Source organism: Erythrolamprus reginae, chromosome 3 (genome assembly GCF_031021105.1).
Source record: "Erythrolamprus reginae isolate rEryReg1 chromosome 3, rEryReg1.hap1, whole genome shotgun sequence".
In the NCBI taxonomy this organism is placed as follows: domain Eukaryota; kingdom Metazoa; phylum Chordata; class Lepidosauria; order Squamata; family Dipsadidae; genus Erythrolamprus; species Erythrolamprus reginae.
Genome location: NC_091952.1, coordinates 217,830,100 through 217,850,096, shown reverse-complemented (window position 1 = coordinate 217,850,096; position 19,997 = coordinate 217,830,100). Strand labels below are relative to the sequence as shown.

Below are 19,997 nucleotides of genomic sequence, written 5' to 3'. Positions count from 1 at the left end.
CTTTATAGGTCATAACCAATACTTTGAATTGTGACCGGAAACTGGTCGGCAACCAATGCAGACTGCGGAGTGTTGGAGTAATATGGGCATACTTAGAGAAGCCCATGATTGCTCTCGCAGCTGCATTCTGCATGATCTGGACATTTTTGAAAGGTAGCCCCATGTGGAGAGCATTACAGTAGTCGAGCCTCGAGGTGATGAGGCCATGAGTGACTGTGAGCAATGACTCCCGGTCCAAATAGGGCCGCAACTGGCACACCAGGTGAACCTGGGCAAACACCCCCCTTGCCACAGCTGAAAGGTGTTTCTCTAATGTGATCTGTAGATCGAGGAGGACGCCCAAGTTGCGGACCCTCTCTGAGGGGGTCAATACTTCTCCCCCAGGGTAATGGACGGACAGATGGAGTTGTCCTTGGGAGGTAGAACCCACAGCCACTCCGTCTTATTCGGGTTGAGTTTGAGTCTGTTGACACCCATCCAGGCCCCAACAGCCTCCAGGCACCGGCACATCACTTCCACTGCTTCGTTGACTGGACATGGGGTGGAGATGTAAAGCATATCCATTACATATTGTTGTATTTAGAATGTTGTACGCCACCGAGTCACCTTGAGAAAGGCGGCATAGAAATCTAATAAATAAATAAATAAATATATTCCTGCTACATAATTAAGCAAAGATGCATATTTGGGTCGCTGCTATGGCACATTTGTTAACTGGCCAGCAGCCATTCTCCAAAACTGAAGGGCAGATAATGGTATATTGCAACCCTTCTATATGTAAATGATGCTGTTACCTCAGTTCCAATCGGCCAAGAGTAAGTTATACATTGCAATTTAGAAGCACTCAAAATTAATACCAAACCTAATGTTTAGGGTTTGCCAAGCAAAGAACCACCTCGTACTGTCTAGATTTAAATGTTATGATCCCACTTCCAAAAAATTAGACAGCTATCTTTCTAGCTATACTTATTAGTTACTTATTACATTACTGTTAAAAGAACTTCAGTCTTTCTTTTTGTGAAAATGATCAGCAAACAAGATTTGACTGTGATTCCAGATGCAGGAAATATGAATATAAACTACTTAACCAGAGATAAAGAGGGCGGGGAAAATATTTACTGACCCCTCACATCCTGGACACAAACTGTTTCAACTCCTACCCTCAAAATGTCGCTACAGAGCACTGCACACCAAGACAACTAGACACAAGAACAGTTTTTTCTGAACGCCATCACTCTACTAAACAAATAATTCCCTCAACACTGTCAGACTTTCTACTAAATCTGCACTTCTATTCTACTAGTTTTTCTCATCATTCCTATCACCCATTTCCACCCATGTTGACTGTATGACTGTAACTTGTTGCTTATATCCTAAGATTTTTATTAATATTGCTTCTTCATTGCTTATTTGACCCCTATGATAATCAAGTGTCATACCACGATTCTTGACAAATGTATATTTTATTTTATGTACGCTGAGAGCATATGCACCAAGACAAATTCCTTGTGTGTCCAATCACACTTGGCCAATAAAATTCTATTCTATAAAAATGTTGGGAATAGCTATGATGTTCTTCAGAGTAAAACTAACCATTCTTTCCATGTAATAGAAATCATTTTGAAGACTAAACTGGATTGATAAATGTACCCTTTTACTTGCTGACCATTTCAGATAAAGACAGTGCTGATGAGACGTTTATTCGGTCTTCTTGTATTCAAAACTTGTGCTTTATTACAAAACTACTGTATATTCCATCTTAAGTATGGCCAAAGGTCATAGAACCTGTATGTGCACTAGAGGAATCTTTGCATGAGTATGTAGAATGGAAGGCATATGATTGTGTAGTTTGTAAAATCCATCCTTCAAAGGATATAATTTTGAATCATTTTTATTAATCAGCCTTACAACGAAACAAATCTTGCCACTGTTGTCACTTATGCCAGAGGTAGTCAACTCTTGTGATATTTTATATGAAGTTGTAAAAAGTATTTACTGAAATCAGTATGTATCAAAATCCCAAAACACTGTAACTCTTAAGAACATTATTTTAAAAGAAAAAAATGTGCATTCCCCACTAAGTTATTTCTTATTAGTAAGCCAATTATGGCTCCATTTATTTAACAATGCATGCTTTTTGAGCACTCCATTAGAGGGACCTGCATTTAAAGGATAGTGGTTCAGGTCCCTCTAGTGGTAAAATATGCTTCCTTTACTGTAGTGAAGTTCATCCATTCTTTAGTTATCCATAATTGTGAATTGAAAGTTCCTCAGTAATATAGTTTTGGGAAAACTGAAGATGATCTCAATAGGCAAAAACTTAAAAATAAATAAACAAACCACATACTCCTTAAAACTGAGCTAGTTCTCAGAAGTGGGCGAGGATTCTCTGAAGATTGTATCGATCCATCTGTGCAATAGATGCTATTGTCACAAAAGTACTTTTTCAACAGGAAGCTGACTTTGTTTCTCCCATTCTTCTCATTCAAAATGGGAATCTGGTCATTAGCACTCTCTGTGGGCAACTTTGGGACGGGTAGATTCTATCAGGATCGTGTGAAATAGAATGGAAATGGTGGTGGAATCTTCTTGGAACTGCTGAAAGGACTGTGTTATAAACAGGAGACAGAGGTGTTGTATCCCTCCCACTTGGGAGTAGGCTGTTCAATTTTGACACAGATGACCTCTCTGACCCCTCTCTGTTCAGAATGTGAACTCTGAAAGAGGGGTCAAAGATGTAACATCTTAAAAGACCATCTTTTTGCTCAGCAGACTAAATGCCCATCCCGGTAAAAGCACTTTTAATCACGTTTATCAATATTTAAAATAACAAAACTATATTGATGAAAAAAAACATTATTAGGTCATATAGAATCCGTGAAAGACTTCTCAACATCAAGCAGAAATTAGGTAACATATAAAGACTTTGACATTTTAGAGTTCTATTTTTCTGAGTCCATAAAATTAAAGGGTTTGTCATAACCCATAAGATGGCTGTAGTCTCGAGCATAACCAAAATTCAGTGGATTAACAAGCATTGCTCTTCTTTTAACATAAAATGTTGTGAACATCTTGCTCATGTCTGGAACCATCACATCTTTCTGATGAAACAATTTTTTCTTTTCTCTCAAAATGCCACTGTATGTAATTGCTGTATATATGTCTGTTTTATCTTTATGGTACAGACGGATAATATACCTTCTAGTTAATAAGTGTAAGAGCATTGGTGTTAGGAAAATGAAGAATAGTGTGGCACTATATAAAGCAATTTCCGAGTAGAGTTTGTCAACATTTAAGCCATACTTGTGTATAACAACAAACACCATGGAAGCAGTAGCTATGCTGCTGGTAAAACAGAATAGTTTCACTCCTGCAAGAAAAGAAAAACATGTTAATAGTTAAGAGGTCCAAATTGGCTCCCAACCACATATTGTTACACACCCAGACAGTAATTCAAGAACTATGCAGTACTAAGAGCCATAGTTCCCTCTAAGCTGAGCAGTGAGCTATGGCTCACTTAAAAATCCTCATCAACTCAGAGTTTTTCAAACCTGCCCAGAAGCCGAGAGGGAAAGAGTGAGAGGGAAGGAGAGAGAGAGGAAGAGAGGAAGAGAGAGAAACAGATAGAAAAAAGAGAGGAAGGAAAAGAGAAAGAAAAAGAATGGGAGTAAGGAAGAGAGAAAGAAAATCAAAATCTAGTTTGAAACTAGCTCAACTATTTAAGTGGCATTTTGATATTGATAGAGTTGCCCTATTATGAGCTCACTGTTATAGACACACAGTACAGTATTTTATTTTGAAATTCTCTGAGGCAAAACAGGGTGGGTTTTTTATTTGTTTGTTTGTTTGCTTGTTTGTTTAGTTATTTATTTATTATTTCTGTGCCGCCCAGTCCCAAAGGAACTGCCGCTCAGACACTATACTTTTCCACCCACCCCCCAAAAAAATTAGAGGGAACACTGCTAAGAGCCATTGACATGCATTTGCTGGGAGGGCCATCTTCCTCAACAAGATTGGCTTCTGAATTGATATAGTTCAGTTAACAGAGCTAAATGAAATATTTAACAATATGTAGCAGTATGAAAAGGAAGGCAAAAGACTGAATGCAGCTGTTACCACTCCTGTAAAGAAAGAAAAGCTTTTCCTAGGCTTCTGTGGCTGCCAGAAAAAGCTGTACAAATAGTTCTTGTTTAGCAATTCCAATTATGACTAGCAGCTCTGCTAAGGGAAACAGTTGCTAAGTGGGAAGTCATGTGACAGGATTGCGTCTTCCTTTTCCCCCAAGCCTTCCCAAGCTTTGAGATGCTTGAATCTGCCAAGACTAATCAGTTTCACATCTTCCACTTTTGCTTCCCTGCTAACTACACCTCTGTAGCTGCCATAGCATAATGTTAGGATAGGATTTGATATCTGGACTTCTGACATAAATGCCTCATACACTCCGACTTCATTAGCCTGAACAGGACTGTACATAAAGGTCACATAGTGAGTCTGCATTTCTGGTAAAATCTGCTTAGGAAGTGACTGGCCATAAAACAGTTCAAAGCAACTCTCCTCGAATAACAAGAATGTAAACAGGACAAAGGCTGTGATAAAAGACCTTGCTTTGTGGTAAACAGGAGATAGCTGTATTAACAACAAAAGGTCCCAAGAAATTGGCCATGAGAGACATTTGTTCAGTGGAAACTAGTTACATGCCATATGGAGATGGAAAGGACTCGGAAGTTGTGTCATGTTTCGAATTATGTTATTGGATGTTTGTATATCACTTGACATGTATGTGTAATCACTCCCATTTGCATATGCTCAATAAAAGGAGGTGCACAGCTCAATACTGTGTCATTTCACCCAGAGAGAAATGTGTCCAAGTTTTCTTTCTAGGATTTGCGTTCGTGAGTGACCCCCCATGGCTGGGGTTGCTCTAAGTCCCTCTGAAGACATCGTTCCCCTCAGGGACTTTGCAGCACCCTCACACCTCCACTTTTAAATGATCACCCTGGCTGGATGCTGGGATGATTAACAGGAAGGAAATTAATAATTGTATTTACGTTTCTTGGAGAGAGATTACAAGAGGATATGAAGGCACACAATAAGGAATATGCATCAAAAGCAATGTGATACACCCGCAGCTATGAACGTACTATGCAACTAGTACAATATATTGCGCATTGTTGTGCCTGCTTAACTTTTTGTAACCTCTTCCATTCTAATTTCCTTCTCTGGGGAAGCCAGCAATTACTAAAGCAATCTCTCCTGGACCTGACAAACACCCAGAGTGAGAAACACTGGAGTAGAAGGGATTATAAGAGAGCACCCCCTTTTTAAATCAAGTTCTACCCTTCTGCTACAAACTGTTACCCTGTCAGGCATCTAAGACATATGGCGTTGATATGAAGAATGTTTTTAAAGTTGCTAGTATACTTCTAGATCCAATTACCACCTTTAAAGCCCTTTCTGGCATGGATCCAGTCTCACCCCAGGGGGATTGGCTGGAGGGAGTATGCTGCAGATCACATTGGCCAAATAATTTCAGCTGGCAGGATTCAGGAGAAAAGCCTTTTCTACCATGACTCCCGCCCTTTGGAACATCACGCTTTCATAGTGAGGTCTGGCCCTCCCCACTTAGCCTTTCAAAAAGCACTGAAAATCTGGCTCTGCAAGCTGACTTGGGCCTTCCACGTTGGAGGTGGTTACTAGATTGAGAGAAGATTCTATTTCTATTCCATTTACATATTAGTCCCTTTTTATCTAGTCCTTGGTTAATTTTAGTATTTTAATCCCTGATGTTTAATGTTCTTAATGTTTTATATCTTTATATTATTGTGAGATAGTTGGTGTATATATATGATAAAAACATAAAAGAATAGACGAAAAACAAACCAAATATTTTGTTTTAAAAAGGACTTTGGAAGGCTATTAAGTGGGCTGGTGTTTCTCATATTGACCCTCAACTACGAATTTGCAGCAGTTCCTGATAGCTATGATCAACAGATAGGGTTGCAGACTGGTATAATTCAGATGAAGACTTGGTTTTCTCTTTGCTTTAAATTTACAATAAGTAATGTAAATTTTAACAAGTTGTATGTTCTACTCAGAATTAAGCCCTTATCAGTTTAATTAAACTTGTTCCTCCAGATAACTGGACACGAATTCTCATAATTTTCAAAAAGCATGGTCATAAAGGCTGAGAGAATGGTAGTTAGTTGAATCAAAAGAGCATCAAGTTGGAATACTAGGCAGTATCTCCAAAACCCAGAGATACTAATGTAGTTGGCTATACTTTGGAGAGGAGTATCAGTTGGCCATTGTTCATTTTTCAGACATAAAACAGAAAACTTTATGGCAACTTATATTCAGAACATTAGAACATCTTACAAAGATGCCAGGAAATTCATTTCCATTTTTTTACTTAGGTTTAATTGAAAGCAGGAGAGAACCTTGTAGAAACCCAAATACTTCCTGGGTTATCCCTCTCCATCCACCAGCATTTTTTCTTTCAGCCACTGTGTTCCCCAATAGACTAAAGGGAGCCACCAAAGTGCTCCAAAAGTATTTTGCAGTTTTAGGAAGTAAAATATGTAATAGAGAAAGAATCTTAACATTTTTCTTTCTAACAATAGTCACAAATGCCTGGGTTAAGCTACTACATTAAGTAGTACTTAGATAAGATATTTCAATGCATAAATTTATAGCTCACACACTTCGGTGCTCACTCATGAAAAAGTTTTTTAAAAATCCCACACTTACCTAATATAGTTTTTGTTAAAGTTCCAGAATAAATTAATCGTCCATATTCTGGATGTTCTTCCGGGAATGAAGTTCCAAAGCGACACAGAGACACTGCCTGGAGAAATGGAACCTAGGAGCCAAACACCATATATAATCAGTATCAATATATCAAGTAGGTTTACTCATATATCAACATATATATGCAGACATGTTTTCTTCTGCAACTAATTTAAATAATAATCCTGAGAACCTGGTTGAGATTGCCAAATTGCTGCTCTATTGCTAACCATACTTCCTTTGGTTGTGTGAATGATGCATAGACCACATAAAACATAGAAGATTGATGGCAGAAAAAGACCTCATGGTCCATCTAATCTGCCCTTATACTATTTCCTGTATTTTATCTTAGATGGATATATGTTTATCCCAGGCATGTTTAAATTCAGTTACTGTGGATTTACCAACCACATCTTCTGGAATTTTGTTCCAAGCATCTACTACTCTTGAAAAATTAAGATTCCCTGTCCAGTATAAGATTCAGATATATTTATTCTGTAAGGCTTATATGGCCACCTATCTTCTGCAATATTGGGCGGCTGACAACTGCAATAAACATAACAAAATTAAAGCAATCACAAGCACCTTTTAGATGTCCCTCCTTAATAACTAGCTATTTCCCCTCTATGCAACACGTTTACTGATATACATGGATTTCAAAGCAACAGCAACAAAAGCATTGTGAAGTATTTCCTATCAAATTATAACTAAACCGTTTGCTTATATCTCCTGGTGGAAAAAGAAAACAAGATACACATCTCAAGATTTTGTTTCCAATTTCCTCCTCCTGCTCGGCTCTGATACCTTGATATCTTTCATCCCAAGCATTCCTCGGCTAAGCACAGGTAGGTAGCATGGATCATTCCACTTGGTGGCTCAGGAATTCTGGACCTGCACTCCACACATCTTAAAACTACCAAGGTCGAGAATCACAGATTCACACATGCAACAACCTGCAGGCCAGGAGACATGGTTTAAGCCTCGTTGCAGGCTTATTACGAGAGTTTATTTCTAGGACCAACACTCTTCATACTCTACATAAATGATCTATTTGATCATATTATAAGCAACTGTGTTCTCTTTGCTGATTATGTTAAACTATTTAATGCTGACAATGCTGCTACCCTTCAAAAAAAACCTTGACCATGTAGCAGAATGGTCAAGAATCAAATAACTGGCAATTTCAAATCTCAACCAACAAATGCTCTGTCTTGCATATTGACAAAAAGAATAAAAAATACAAAATACCCTATTCCACTAGACTTGAAATACTGGGATTAGACCAGTGGTTCTCAACCTTGGGGTCGGGACCCCTTTGGGGGTCGAACGACCATTTCACAGGGGTCGCCTAAGACCATGGGAAAAGACAAATTTCCAATGGTGTTAGCAACTAAAGTTTCTATTCTGGTATCTTGGAACATATTTTTACAATCCAACCAATCAGGCGTTTACAGGGGGGTGTCCCTCTGACCTCTTGCCAATCAGCTTAAAGATCTGTTGGAAGAATTGGCGCTAAACTTATAGTTGGGGGTCACCACAAGATGAGGAACTCGCCTCTGATCTAAATGAAGTTCATAAAATCATATGCCAAAATGTCCTTCCTGTTATAGACTACTTCACCTTCAACCGCAGCAATACGTGAGCACGAAATAGATTCAAACTCAATGTAAACCTCTCCAAACTCGACTGCAGAAAATACGACTTCAGCAATAGAGTGATCAATGCCTGGAATGCACTACCTGACTCTGTGGTTTCTTCCCCAAACCCAAATCTAACCTTAGATTGTCTACAGTCGACCTCTCCCCGTGTCTAAGAGGGGCATAAGCGCACCATTGTGCCTACAGTCCCTGTCCTCTTAATTTAATTTAATTTATTAGATTTGTATGCCACCCCTCTCCAAAGACTCGGGGCTGCTCGGCTTTTTACTTATGTTATATTTATAACATAAATAGGTGGCACAGCAGGTAGAGCGCAGTAGTGCAATCCACTATAACTGATTGTAGATCTGCAGGTCAGCGGTTCAAATCTCATCACCGGCTCAAGGTTGACTCAGCCTTCCATCCTTCCCAGGTGGGTAAAATGAGGACCAGGATTGTGGGGGCAATATGCGGGCTCTGTTAAAAAAAATGTAAGTTGCCCTGAGTCTAAGGAGAAGGGCGGCATAAAAATCGAATGAATGAATGAATGTCGTATTTATCAGTTATTATTTTAAAATGTTTTATATCACTCACCTGCTTGTTTTCTCCCAGCCAAACCCGGGATGCAAACGCCCGGGGATGCAAACCAAGCGGCGTTGGCAGTTTGCAATGGGAAAGAGCGAAGGGCTGGCGCTTCTCGGGGATTCCCGCCAACCTCTTCGCCGGGTCGAGCGCCCTACATCTTCCCGCGCTTTGCTGCCAGAGTTTGAAGCCGTTAGCGTGGAACCTCCTCAACCCGGCCGCCAGCAACATCTCCTCCGGGGGAAGCCGACGCTACTGGGGAAAGCAAACCGAAGGCAGCCGCGGGGCCTCCTCTTCCGGCCTACGAGAAGCCGAAAGCGGCGTTGGGAAAGTTACGGCAACGCGCCGCTGTGGGAGGAGCGCCAGTTTTCAAGTTCAGCGTCTCTGCCTGAAGGTGGGGCTGAAAGGCCTTTGAAGTGAGCGGGATGCCCGAAAATGCGATTTTTCCCAGTCGAGGGAATGGACCCCCGGGGTGAAGTGGTCCTGGCAAAAAGAGAAGCGATGGAAAGATGGTAGAAGAAGCAATTGGGCTATTTTTTTTTTTTAAAATAGCATTGCCAAATGAATAAAAAATACACCCTCAGGAAACTAATATAAATTTTGGGAATTCCCCCCCCCCCTTAGAATATGAGCTACATAAGTAAACGTGCTTCAAAGGATTTCCTGTTCTGTACCTGGAATAAAACGGGGGGGGGGGGTTAGAAGTGTGGGGGGGAATAATAAAGACTAGGAAATAATAATAAAAAAGCATAGCCTTTGAGATGCTTAAACGTTTATTTGAAGCTTACAATGTTTCAATTACAAAACTCAGCTTTCTGATGACAATCTAATCAACTCTGTTAAATCCTGGTACTAAAATTAATGATCGCAACTGAATATAAATGTGTGGAAGGAGGGTGAAGTGTACAAATATACAAGAGTATTACAGGTTACAGAAATTATTCTTATTATTCTTTATTAGATTTGTATGCCGCCCCTCTCCATAGACTCGGGGCGGCTCACAACAATAACAAAGACAAAGACAATGTAAGAACAAATCTAAAAAACACTAAAACCCCCATTATTAAAAGCAAGAAATGCAGGTTTAATTATCCTGTAAGAATAGCTTTTCATAGTCCACAACTCTTCTAATCACACTATGGGAAATCATCAGGTTGAGGAAGGTAGCTCAGAATATTTGCCTAATCAGGATGAAATGTTAATGAGAAATATATTAAATATAACAATTAAAAAAACTAATAGAAAAAGTATTGGCTAATGAATTAATATTCTACACAGCCCTCCTACTTAGTGTAATAAACTAGGAATTCTTGCCATAAGTCTATTTGGAGTTACTTTTTTCATATTTTTAGATTACTGTATATTTTTACTTTAAACTGAAGAATATAGTATGTATCTGGTTTGCTAAATAACTATTGACAAATAGAGGTTTCCTTTAAACTTCCTAGTGCTGCAATAATTTTGTTTAAAATTCAATACAAAAAAATTAATCTATAGCCCCCCCCCAAAAAAAAACCAATCTATGTTAGTAATTTAACATATAATCTTTAAAGATTGGATTGCGCCTCAACCCGTTGCTCCAATGTTTCCACAATGTTTTTCAACCGTTCTTCATCATTGAAGAAGAACACGTAGAGTTTTTCTTTCCATCTCCTGTACTTTATTATTCTCCAGGACGTCCCTCTTAGCTTTTATATCAGCAAGGAAATCTGTAATAAGCTGATTCATTTTATTCAACTGGAATTCCAGCTGCTGAAACTGTTCTGATAGTTGCTAAACAATAGGGGGAAAACAATAGTGAGTTCAATACACTTCTGTTCCACTATATCCTAGAAATATCATCATTTTAACTCTTATATTAATGCAAACACGAGCTTTTTCTGCCCACATCTTTTTGAAATATGGTTCTTTAAAATTAAAACTTGGCATTCTTGGCATTTATACTGTAAATCAGGAATATGAAAATTTTGATGTGATTCTACAGGCCAACTATTACTGGTCGTTGGCAAGAATCTTCTGCTGAATAAAAATCTATGGCTGGCTTCACACAATACATTAGATTGGGAGTCTCAAGCTCAAATAAATAAAAGTGCTGATGTCAACCCAACAGCCACTTCACTTTGGTCATGTAGTTTATTGTATATTTATTTATTAAATGTACATGTCACCCATCCCACTATCCAAACTCTGGGCTGCTAACAATATAATAAAAACACAAATACAAAAACATTATGATTAAGAAGAATTAGATGAAACTAAGAACCAAGTGGACGAGTGGCATGAAGGTGGGCTCTTTTACTAAAACACCAATATCTGGTGTAAGTAAGCGCAGAAGCTGAATCCTGTGCTGCACACATGCAGGCTCCCGGCCTGTTCTAGTTGCACCGGGAATGGTAGCCCGTCACTGGGTAAGAACCTCGGTGGCATAGTGGTTAGAGCACAGTACTGCAAGCTACTTCTGCTGATCACTGGCTGCCAGCAGTTTAGCAGATCGAATCTCAGTAGGCTCAAGGTTGATACAGCTTTCATCCTTTCAAAGTAGGTAAAATGAGGACCAGATTGTTGGGGGCAATATGCTTACTCTCTGTAAACCACTTAGAGAGACCTGTAAAGCACTGTGAAGTGGTATATCAGTCTAAATGCTAAATCTAAGTGCTAAGTGAAAGAAGCTGAGGTCAGAAAGTGTTTTTCCATTGTAGTGTCAATGCACTTGAAAGACTTCTTTTAAACAAGCACAGACCAAACCCTGAGAGAAGAGGGCTTTCAGAAAATTATTATTCACAATTGGTAGTATTTACTGAGTATTGCAATAATTCTTTATGAACCTGAATTGAATTATATTATTTGGAGTTGCAGATTATTTTTACTGTATACCCTCCACATAGCCGAGCCCTGCAATTTTATGTTTGGGTTTTCATTCTCATCCAGTAGTGGAAGTACAAAAAAATAACATTGGAGAGCCAGATAAAACAACTATGCTTGACTTACGACCATAAATTAGGCCCAAATTTATGTTGCTAAGTGAGAAATGTATTAAGAGAGCTTTGCCCCATTTTATGACTTTTCTTACCACATTTGTTAAGTTAATCATTGCAGTTGCTAAGTTAGTAACATGATGGTTAAGTGAATCTGGCTTCCCCATTGATTTCGCTTGTCAGAAGATTGAAAAAGGAATACTGAAACTGTCATAAAAATGAACCAGTTATCAAGCGTCCGAATGTTACTTGGGGATGCTGCAACAGTCATAAGTATGAAAAATGGTCATAAATAACTTTTTTCAGTGTTGTTGTAACTTTAGTCTCTAAATGAATGGTTGTGAGGACTATCTGTATTGTCACAATGAAGCAGGGGCTGCAAGCTTGGCGTTCAACAGATGTCAATATGAACAGCTGATAAGCACTGAGATGGTCAAGAAAAACGAACCAGCCTGAGTCAGAATATTAAGGCTAGGTCCGCAGTGTGTCACAGACTTGGAAGGATTTAATTCTGCCTACCAGCTTTGTGATAGTTTACTAAAGAGTTTAGATTAGACACATCAAAGTTATGTGAATAAGGTACTTCCTTATAATTACAGTATTAACAAATGTACCGCTGAATACACCATGAAACCATCATCTCAGATTATCATAATCCAATTGCTTACCTGATTACTAAGACACACACTTTCTCCTTTGCAGTATATAGAATCATGAAGAATTGTTAAATCAGCATCCATCTTTGACAAAAGAAGATTTTGTTCTTGGTCAGTGAGCGCTAATTGGTCAAGCACTGATACTGAATCCAAATGTAACTTTTCAGCCATCTCCTCAAGTTTTTCGTATGTTCTAAATAATTGCTTTGGATTACTTCCTTCCAGAAGTTCACACATCCTTTAAAATATGTGTAGAGGTGGGATAAAAACACAACAAAGTTAACAATGCCAGTATTTCATTAACAGTAAAGCATAAAATATTAAATTATTTAATAAAATGTGTAAAGTCTGGTGTCAAATCAGCAGTACAAAAGGTATTGGGCCTTTGCATCCATGTTATGCTTAGTTCCAAACTCACTCTTGACACTGTTTTTTGTGCCATCACTGGAATTCATTATTTTAAATACAGTAATCCCTCGCTACTTCAGGATTCATCTTTTGCGGATTTGCTATTACACGGGTTTTTTCAAAGGGTTTTTTCAATGGGAAAAGAACGCAGGGGCAGTGGCGGAGGGACACCGGGGGGGGGGGGAGGGAAACTGCAGCGGCAGCCTCAGTCAGCCCGCGTGGTAGCTGAGAGAAGCTGGTCTCTCTCAGCAGTCACCAGCAGTGCGTTGTTAACAAATACTCATTAAATACATTAAAAAATATCTTTCTTCTACTTTGTGGAAATTCATTTTTCATGGGTGGCCTTGGAACGCATCCCCCGTGAAAAATGAGGGGTTACTGTAAATGAGACTAAACACTGGCAAAGGAAGGCTGACTTGGAATGTATCCAATATCAGGCAGCTATTTTACTATATATATTAATACAAGGAGAATATTAATACAGGGAGAACATTAAACTATCCACTATTCTTAGTTGAAATTTTACCTAAGTTAGATGAAAAAATACACTTAATGTAAACTACAGTATAAACATCCACACACTCTTTTTATTTAAGGTAGGAAGTAAATTATACTTCCAATCCAAACAACAAATCCTAAATATATTATTATGTTATTATTATAATTATTTTTTAGATTTGTATGCCACCCTTCTCCTAAGACTCGGGGCAGCTCACAGGATACAATGTAAACAATATAGCAACAAATCTAATCAATTAAAAATTACAAACTAATCAATTAAAGGGGAACTCAAAAACTGTTTATCTGCAAAGTTTGGATCATGTCCATTTCGGCTTTCTATACCTTTGCAGAAAAATCATTTATTCAATGCAAGTATTCAGGTTAACCACTGTTTAACTAGAAACAACTTAAAATACTGTACAATAATAAGAAAGTAAATGTTTATTATGAGTTCATACAGCCACAGGTAATCCTCAACTGATGACCACAATTGAGCCCCAAATTTCTGTTGCTGAGACATTTGTTAAATGACTTTTTGCTCCACTTTACAATCTTTCTTGCCACAGTTTTTACTTGAATCAGTGCAGGTGTTAGGCTAACAACACAATTGTTAAATGAATCTGGTTTCCACATTGACTCTGCTTGTCAGAAGGTCACAAAAGGTGATCACATGAGTCAGGGACACTGCAGCTGTCATAAATAGGAGTCACTTGCCAAGCATCTCAATTTTGATCACACGGGGATGTAGAAACAGTTATAAATGTGAAAAAAAGTCAAAGTCATTTTCAATGCTGTTGTAACTTTGAAAAGTCATTAAGCATGGTGGATAAAAAATGATTTTTAGAAATATTTTATTTAAATTGGATTTTTTTAAAATTTTATCAAAATTATTTTAAGAAAATGCTTTTGGAGTAAAAATCTATCTAAATATAATTTTTCATTTAAGATACATTAATAGTTCAGTTTATTCAGCATGAAATTGAGCTTAGTTATGTAGCATGAGGCTGTATATTCTGCAATATTAAGATTGTCGGTGAATCAACAGCGGCTAAGAGGAGGAGCCGCTGCGGAACAGAGATGACAATTGCTCTTTAAAAATTATTATTTAAATTGAGTTGATTTAAATTGAGCCTTTTTACTAGTGATTTAAATCGTGATTTAATTCAACTTGATTTAAATCAAAGCCATCCTGTCACTAAGCAAACTGTTGTATGTCAAGGACTACCTATACATAACAATCTATGCTGGTTTAGGACTGTTACCAATAAGGAAGATCCTTTAATTTCAAACGAATGACAACAGGCCTTATGTTTAGTGCTTCAGTAAGTTTGAAATAACTCAGCTTCTTACCTATGTGCTGCAATGTCCTTTGGTTCAATAGTGCTTCTTGGTGTCTTTTGAAGGGCTATAGAAGGCTCAGACATTGTTTCTATTGTCCGTAATAAAATGTCATTGTTTAATTTCAGGTCTTGCACCATATTTTCCAGCAGACGGCTGTTTTCTCTATGTTTTTGAAATTCAATTTCATATGCCAACTGAAGGAATTCAAATGATGCCTTCTGTTTGATCAGCTGGTTACAAATCTGATCCTGCCTCGATGTATAGTAGTCCTGTCGAGCAATTTGTAAATCAAAATCCCCTTTAACCACAGGCATATTCAAGAGCTCTGCATTCTCCTTAATCAGTGAAGGTAGGGTTTCACTGTTTATTTGTGATAAATCTATTTTTATTTTTGCAATGTCATTATTTAAGCTAGAAATTTTAGCTTCGAAGTTTTCTTTTCCATGAACCTGCAAAATAGAAAAATGGTTTCTGAGATTTTGTTTAAGTGAATTTTTATTGGTTAAGTCTTGAATTCCAGTAGTTCTCTAATTATTTTGAGGTAATAAATATATATATTTGTACATATTTACAATACTATACCATTCATTTTCCTTCTCCTTCTTTCTGCCTATCTCACAGCACCCAACAGAGTTGAGGTTCTCTAGGTCAGTGTTTCCCAACCTTGGCAACTTGAAGATATTTGGACTTCAACTCCCAGAATTCCCCAGCCAGCGGATGTTGGCTGGGGAATTCTGGGAGTTGAAGTCCAAATATCTTCAAGATGCCAAAGTTGGGAAACACTGCTCTAGGTCAACAATATGAGCTGGCGTGGCGCAGCAGGTAGAGTGCTGTACTGGAGGCCACTGAAGCTGACTGTAGATCTGAAGGTCAGCAGTTCTAATCTCATCACCGGCTCAAGGTTGACTCGGCCTTCCATCCTTTCGAGGTGGGCAATAGCCTAGCTCTGTTAAAAAGTGCTATTGCTAACATGTTGTAAGCCGCCCTGAGTCTAAGAAGAAGGGCGGCATAAAAATCAAATAAATAAATAAATAAATTGAACAATGTCATCTTGTAAGACACAAGCATACCTTCTCTATCACAATTCCTGGTCTATGGAATACATTCTAACCCAATTCTGGTCTTTATTAAAAAATTCCCAAAGACCTGGCTCTTCCAACATGCTCTGAGCCAGGATAATATATACTGTCAAGTATGTTGCAACTACTTGAATTCTGTGGTTTTCTCTAAGGAAGTGTGTTTTATTTTCATTGCCTTCTTTACATAATGTGATGTGTTTAACCTTTACCAGCTGCCCAGAATCATTTGACAAGTAATCAGCTATATCAATTGAATACATTCTTTATTTTGAAGTATAATTACAACTACCCATCTTTAAAATCTGAGTTGCTGTAGACCTGAGCCAGTGAGAAGTATTTTTCAAAACTTCATTTGTTTATCAATCTCTTTATAATTATTTTATTTACCCTATAATGGACTTTACTATAATGGATTTTTGAAAGGCACCATAATGGATTGCAATGGAGAAACTATTTTATGAAGCAACTTCAGCCATCAATGTTCCATATAAACCTGTAGAAGTCTTTTGTTCTTTTATCAATTATTTTTCACCTCACTTCCAATATTATTGATTGATATGGACCGCACCCAGAGGCTTCATGTAGATGTTGAATAGGAAGGGACACAACATTGAGCCCTGTTGTATCTCACAAATGAGGGGCCTAGGGAGCTATTTCTACCATCCCTGCATCAATTGAACTTGGCCTTAAAGGAAGGAAAATGATCTCTCCAATTCCCAACTGCTAAAACAAGTCCAGGATACCTGGCCAATGTACTAAACCCTAGAGATCAAGGAGCACAAGAATGAATGCATCACCTCCATCCTAGTTCCAGAACAGATCTGTGAGTGTGGCCAAGATTGTCTCTGGCCTGAAATCTCACTGAAACAGGCCTAGAATTCAGGGGTAGGCAAAGTTGGCTCTTCTATGACTTGTGGACTTTAACTCCCAGAATTCTTGAGTTATCATGATTGGCTCAGTAATTCTGGGAGTTGAAGTCCACATGTCATAGAAGAGCCAACTTTTCCTATCCCTGGCCTAGATACGGTAATACACTTTCTCCAAGGTGCTCTACAGCTGCAGTCAGACTTCATTTTCAACAACCTTCCCTGAAAAGGAGTGATAACTACTGAAAGTTTTGGCTCCAGGGATGACTTCTTAAGCAGGGGTCCAACCACTGATTACTGCAAATCTGAAGTTATTATCTCCTCCTTCGAAGACCATTCCCTAGTGGCCAGGGAATCCTATTTACTTCAAAAATCGTTGTTTCAAACTCATTCCAGCTCAAACCTAGTCAAGGTCCAACTCAGCATGGATCGGAGCAACTTTTTCTTCATTTCTTAGGACTAATCTATTCTAAAATGCCAAATGAGTTTGCTCAAAATAATGAACAGCTTATTGAACACTTTAGGATGACATGTTCAAGTCAACTCACTATAAATTCAAAGACCATTTAAAATCATATCTTTAAGATAATAGTATTAAGCTTATGTAAAAAAATCACCTTACCTTTTTTAAAGGGCCGATACTCTTCTCTGCCCACTGAAGACCCGATCTCATACTTAGGTTCTTAGCTTGCTGTTGAATTAATTGATACTGAGCACAAATATATGCCATTTGCAACCTAGCTAGTTCTGATCTTTCATCAGATATATCACTGCTTCTGTCATAGCTGGAGGACTTACTTATATGTACAAGTTGAAAATTTTCTTCATTAGAACTTTCCACCAACTCAGATATACCCTGGAAAAACTGTTTTTTTGTATAGGAAGTAAGAGCTCCAGTGCTTTGTTCTTCTTGATACAAATAATTATCTAAAGGAAGTTGCGTTAGCAGCACAGGAGGAAAATCGAGATTTTGTCCAGCTGCAACAGCAAAAAAAGAAGCAAGTTTCTTAACTCCTTCAGTTAGCGTTTGAAGCTCATTGTTTATCTTTATATTAGTGGGTGTAAAGTTCCCTTGATCATCTTTCAGGATATTAAGTCCTTCCTCACCTCTTTCTTTAACCTTTAAGGACATAAAATTATTAGACGAAGCCATGACTTGAAGTTTGTTACGACGATGGATTTTTAGCTGTTTAATCTTTTTAAGAGCTTCAAATTCATCTTCTAACATTTTAAGGTTTTCCTCTTCTTCCTCACAATTGTTAGTGTTCAAATCAAAAGGCTCGGAAGTCTTGAGAACTTCGTTGAGAGCTTCTTCTCCTAAAATAGGTTTTGATGATTTTACGAGACTATTAAATGACTGCAATTCTTCTTCAGATAATACATTACGTTCATTTAAACTTGTACAGAACCATTCCAGAAATGATTTACTTTCCAAAGTTTCAAATAACCAGTCAAAGTCTTCTCCGTTAAGGGAATTTGCCTTATCATATCCAGTCCGCTTTAGAGTTTCAACAAACCTCGTTCCACCATCCATGACTGACTTCACCGGTTGTGGGATATTGCAGCTGTTCTCTACCACATTTTCAAGTATTTCTTTAAAGAAAAGTATGAGATAGTAAACAATAAATTAAGTTTATTAAGACCTGTATTTTGTCAACCTATTTAGAAAACCATGGCATAGTTTCAAATCAATTATGGAGACTCGGTGGCACAGTGGTTAGAGTGCAGTACTGCAAGCTTCTTCTGCTGATCACCAGCTGCCAGAAGTTTGGCAGATCGAATCTCAGTAGGCTCAATGTTGGCTCAGCCTTCCATCCTTCCAAGATCGGTAAAATCAGGACCCAGATTGTTGGGGACAATATGCTTACTCTCTGTAATGCTTACTGTTTAGAGAGGGATGTAAAGCACTGTGCTAATTAGAATTTTGCACATTGATAACAATGCATTTCAGTAGTCAGTGGCAAAATAATGCAAAAATGAACCTGGGTGAGTTAAGAAAAAAAAGCCACTGACTTTTTTTTGGGGGGGGGGGTAATTTTTTTAAATTTTTCTTCTCTAATCATGTGTACAGAAAAAAAAATACCATTAATTTTAAGTTACATTACAATATATCATTCTTGAAATTTCGGTATACATAGATTAACCAATGCCACCATTTGACATCTGAACAAAAAATAATTATTCAAATTCCTTATATGATAAGAAAGAAAAAAAACCTGTTAGCCAATATACATTTTAGGCTGTTACTATTCTTAGTCACATCAAATTAATTAGATCATAATGCTTCAATTTTCTCAAAATCTCCTCCATATCAATTTTCATATACAATATACTTTAAACCCTCTTCCATAATAAACGTCCTTTAGAATAAAAGAGAAAAGGAAAAAAGGAAAGAAGGGAAACGAAAAGGAGCCAAAAATTTCCAATTACCTCCATCACAGTATTTAAATTAAATCCAACTATTGCTAAAAATAGTTAATATATATATAAAGGGGGCAAAAAAGGAGAACCCACCAAATAGTATACCCCAAATATTGCCAGATTAATAAACCAAATTAAAAAAGAACCTAATTAAAAATAATCCCCTTTAATGAATAAAAACACAAAATAAAAATAGAGATTAAAAAAGATTTAAAAATAGCAAGGAAAAAATAAGAAAGAAGATAAAAAAAGGAAGACTACAAACAGAACTAAGTACTCCACTACAGTATACCCTACTGTGGTTATAAGGCTTTCAATCCATAACACTTTCAATCCAATAGAGTCATCCTACCCTATTCTAAAAGAAAAAAAAGTCACTGTAATTCCAGTGAAATCATCTTCCCTACTCTAATTATAACATTTTCAGTCTATCATCACACCCTATTCTCTGACTCTTTCTAAGAATAAATTGCTTTAAACGTCCTGGAGGAAAAAGTTCCTTTCTACTGGCTTCCTATTAAAGTCACTTTTCTTTGGAAATTAACAAAGTTACTTCTCCCCTTACCTATTTATTTTATTTTATTTATTTATTTTGTTATTACTTGGTAATAATCTGCAGTGTCCTTCCTAGATTTATTACCTAGTGATCACAAGGATCCACCCGCGTACGATTCAAAGGGATCTTGTAGGGCTGAAGAACACTCGCGCACCAATAGGTCCCAAAGTGGAAGAATAACTGCTCTGT

The 19,997-nt window shown here is 37.6% G+C and overlaps 2 protein-coding genes across 2 annotated transcripts; both read right to left on the bottom strand.

Moving 5' to 3' along the window:
- Positions 1-1,875: 1,875 nt before the first annotated feature.
- TMEM70 (transmembrane protein 70) lies at positions 1,876-9,355 on the bottom strand. The gene is made up of 3 exons (XM_070749192.1): positions 9,018-9,355; positions 6,748-6,859; positions 1,876-3,370 (listed from the first exon to the last, which is right to left on the bottom strand). The coding sequence occupies exons 1-3, from the start codon at positions 9,234-9,236 to the stop codon at positions 2,943-2,945; spliced, it is 759 nt and encodes a 252-aa protein (XP_070605293.1). The 5' UTR covers positions 9,237-9,355; the 3' UTR covers positions 1,876-2,942.
- Positions 9,356-10,467: 1,112 nt separating this feature from the next.
- On the bottom strand, positions 10,468-19,982 carry LOC139165947 (HAUS augmin-like complex subunit 3). Its single transcript, XM_070749191.1, is given in 6 exon segments — positions 10,468-10,645; positions 10,647-10,778; positions 12,649-12,874; positions 14,896-15,335; positions 17,454-18,424; positions 19,893-19,982. Coding segments are annotated over 5 exon segments (1,803 nt in total). The 5' UTR covers positions 18,366-18,424; positions 19,893-19,982; the 3' UTR covers positions 10,468-10,552.
- Between the last annotated feature and the right edge of the window lie 15 nt (positions 19,983-19,997).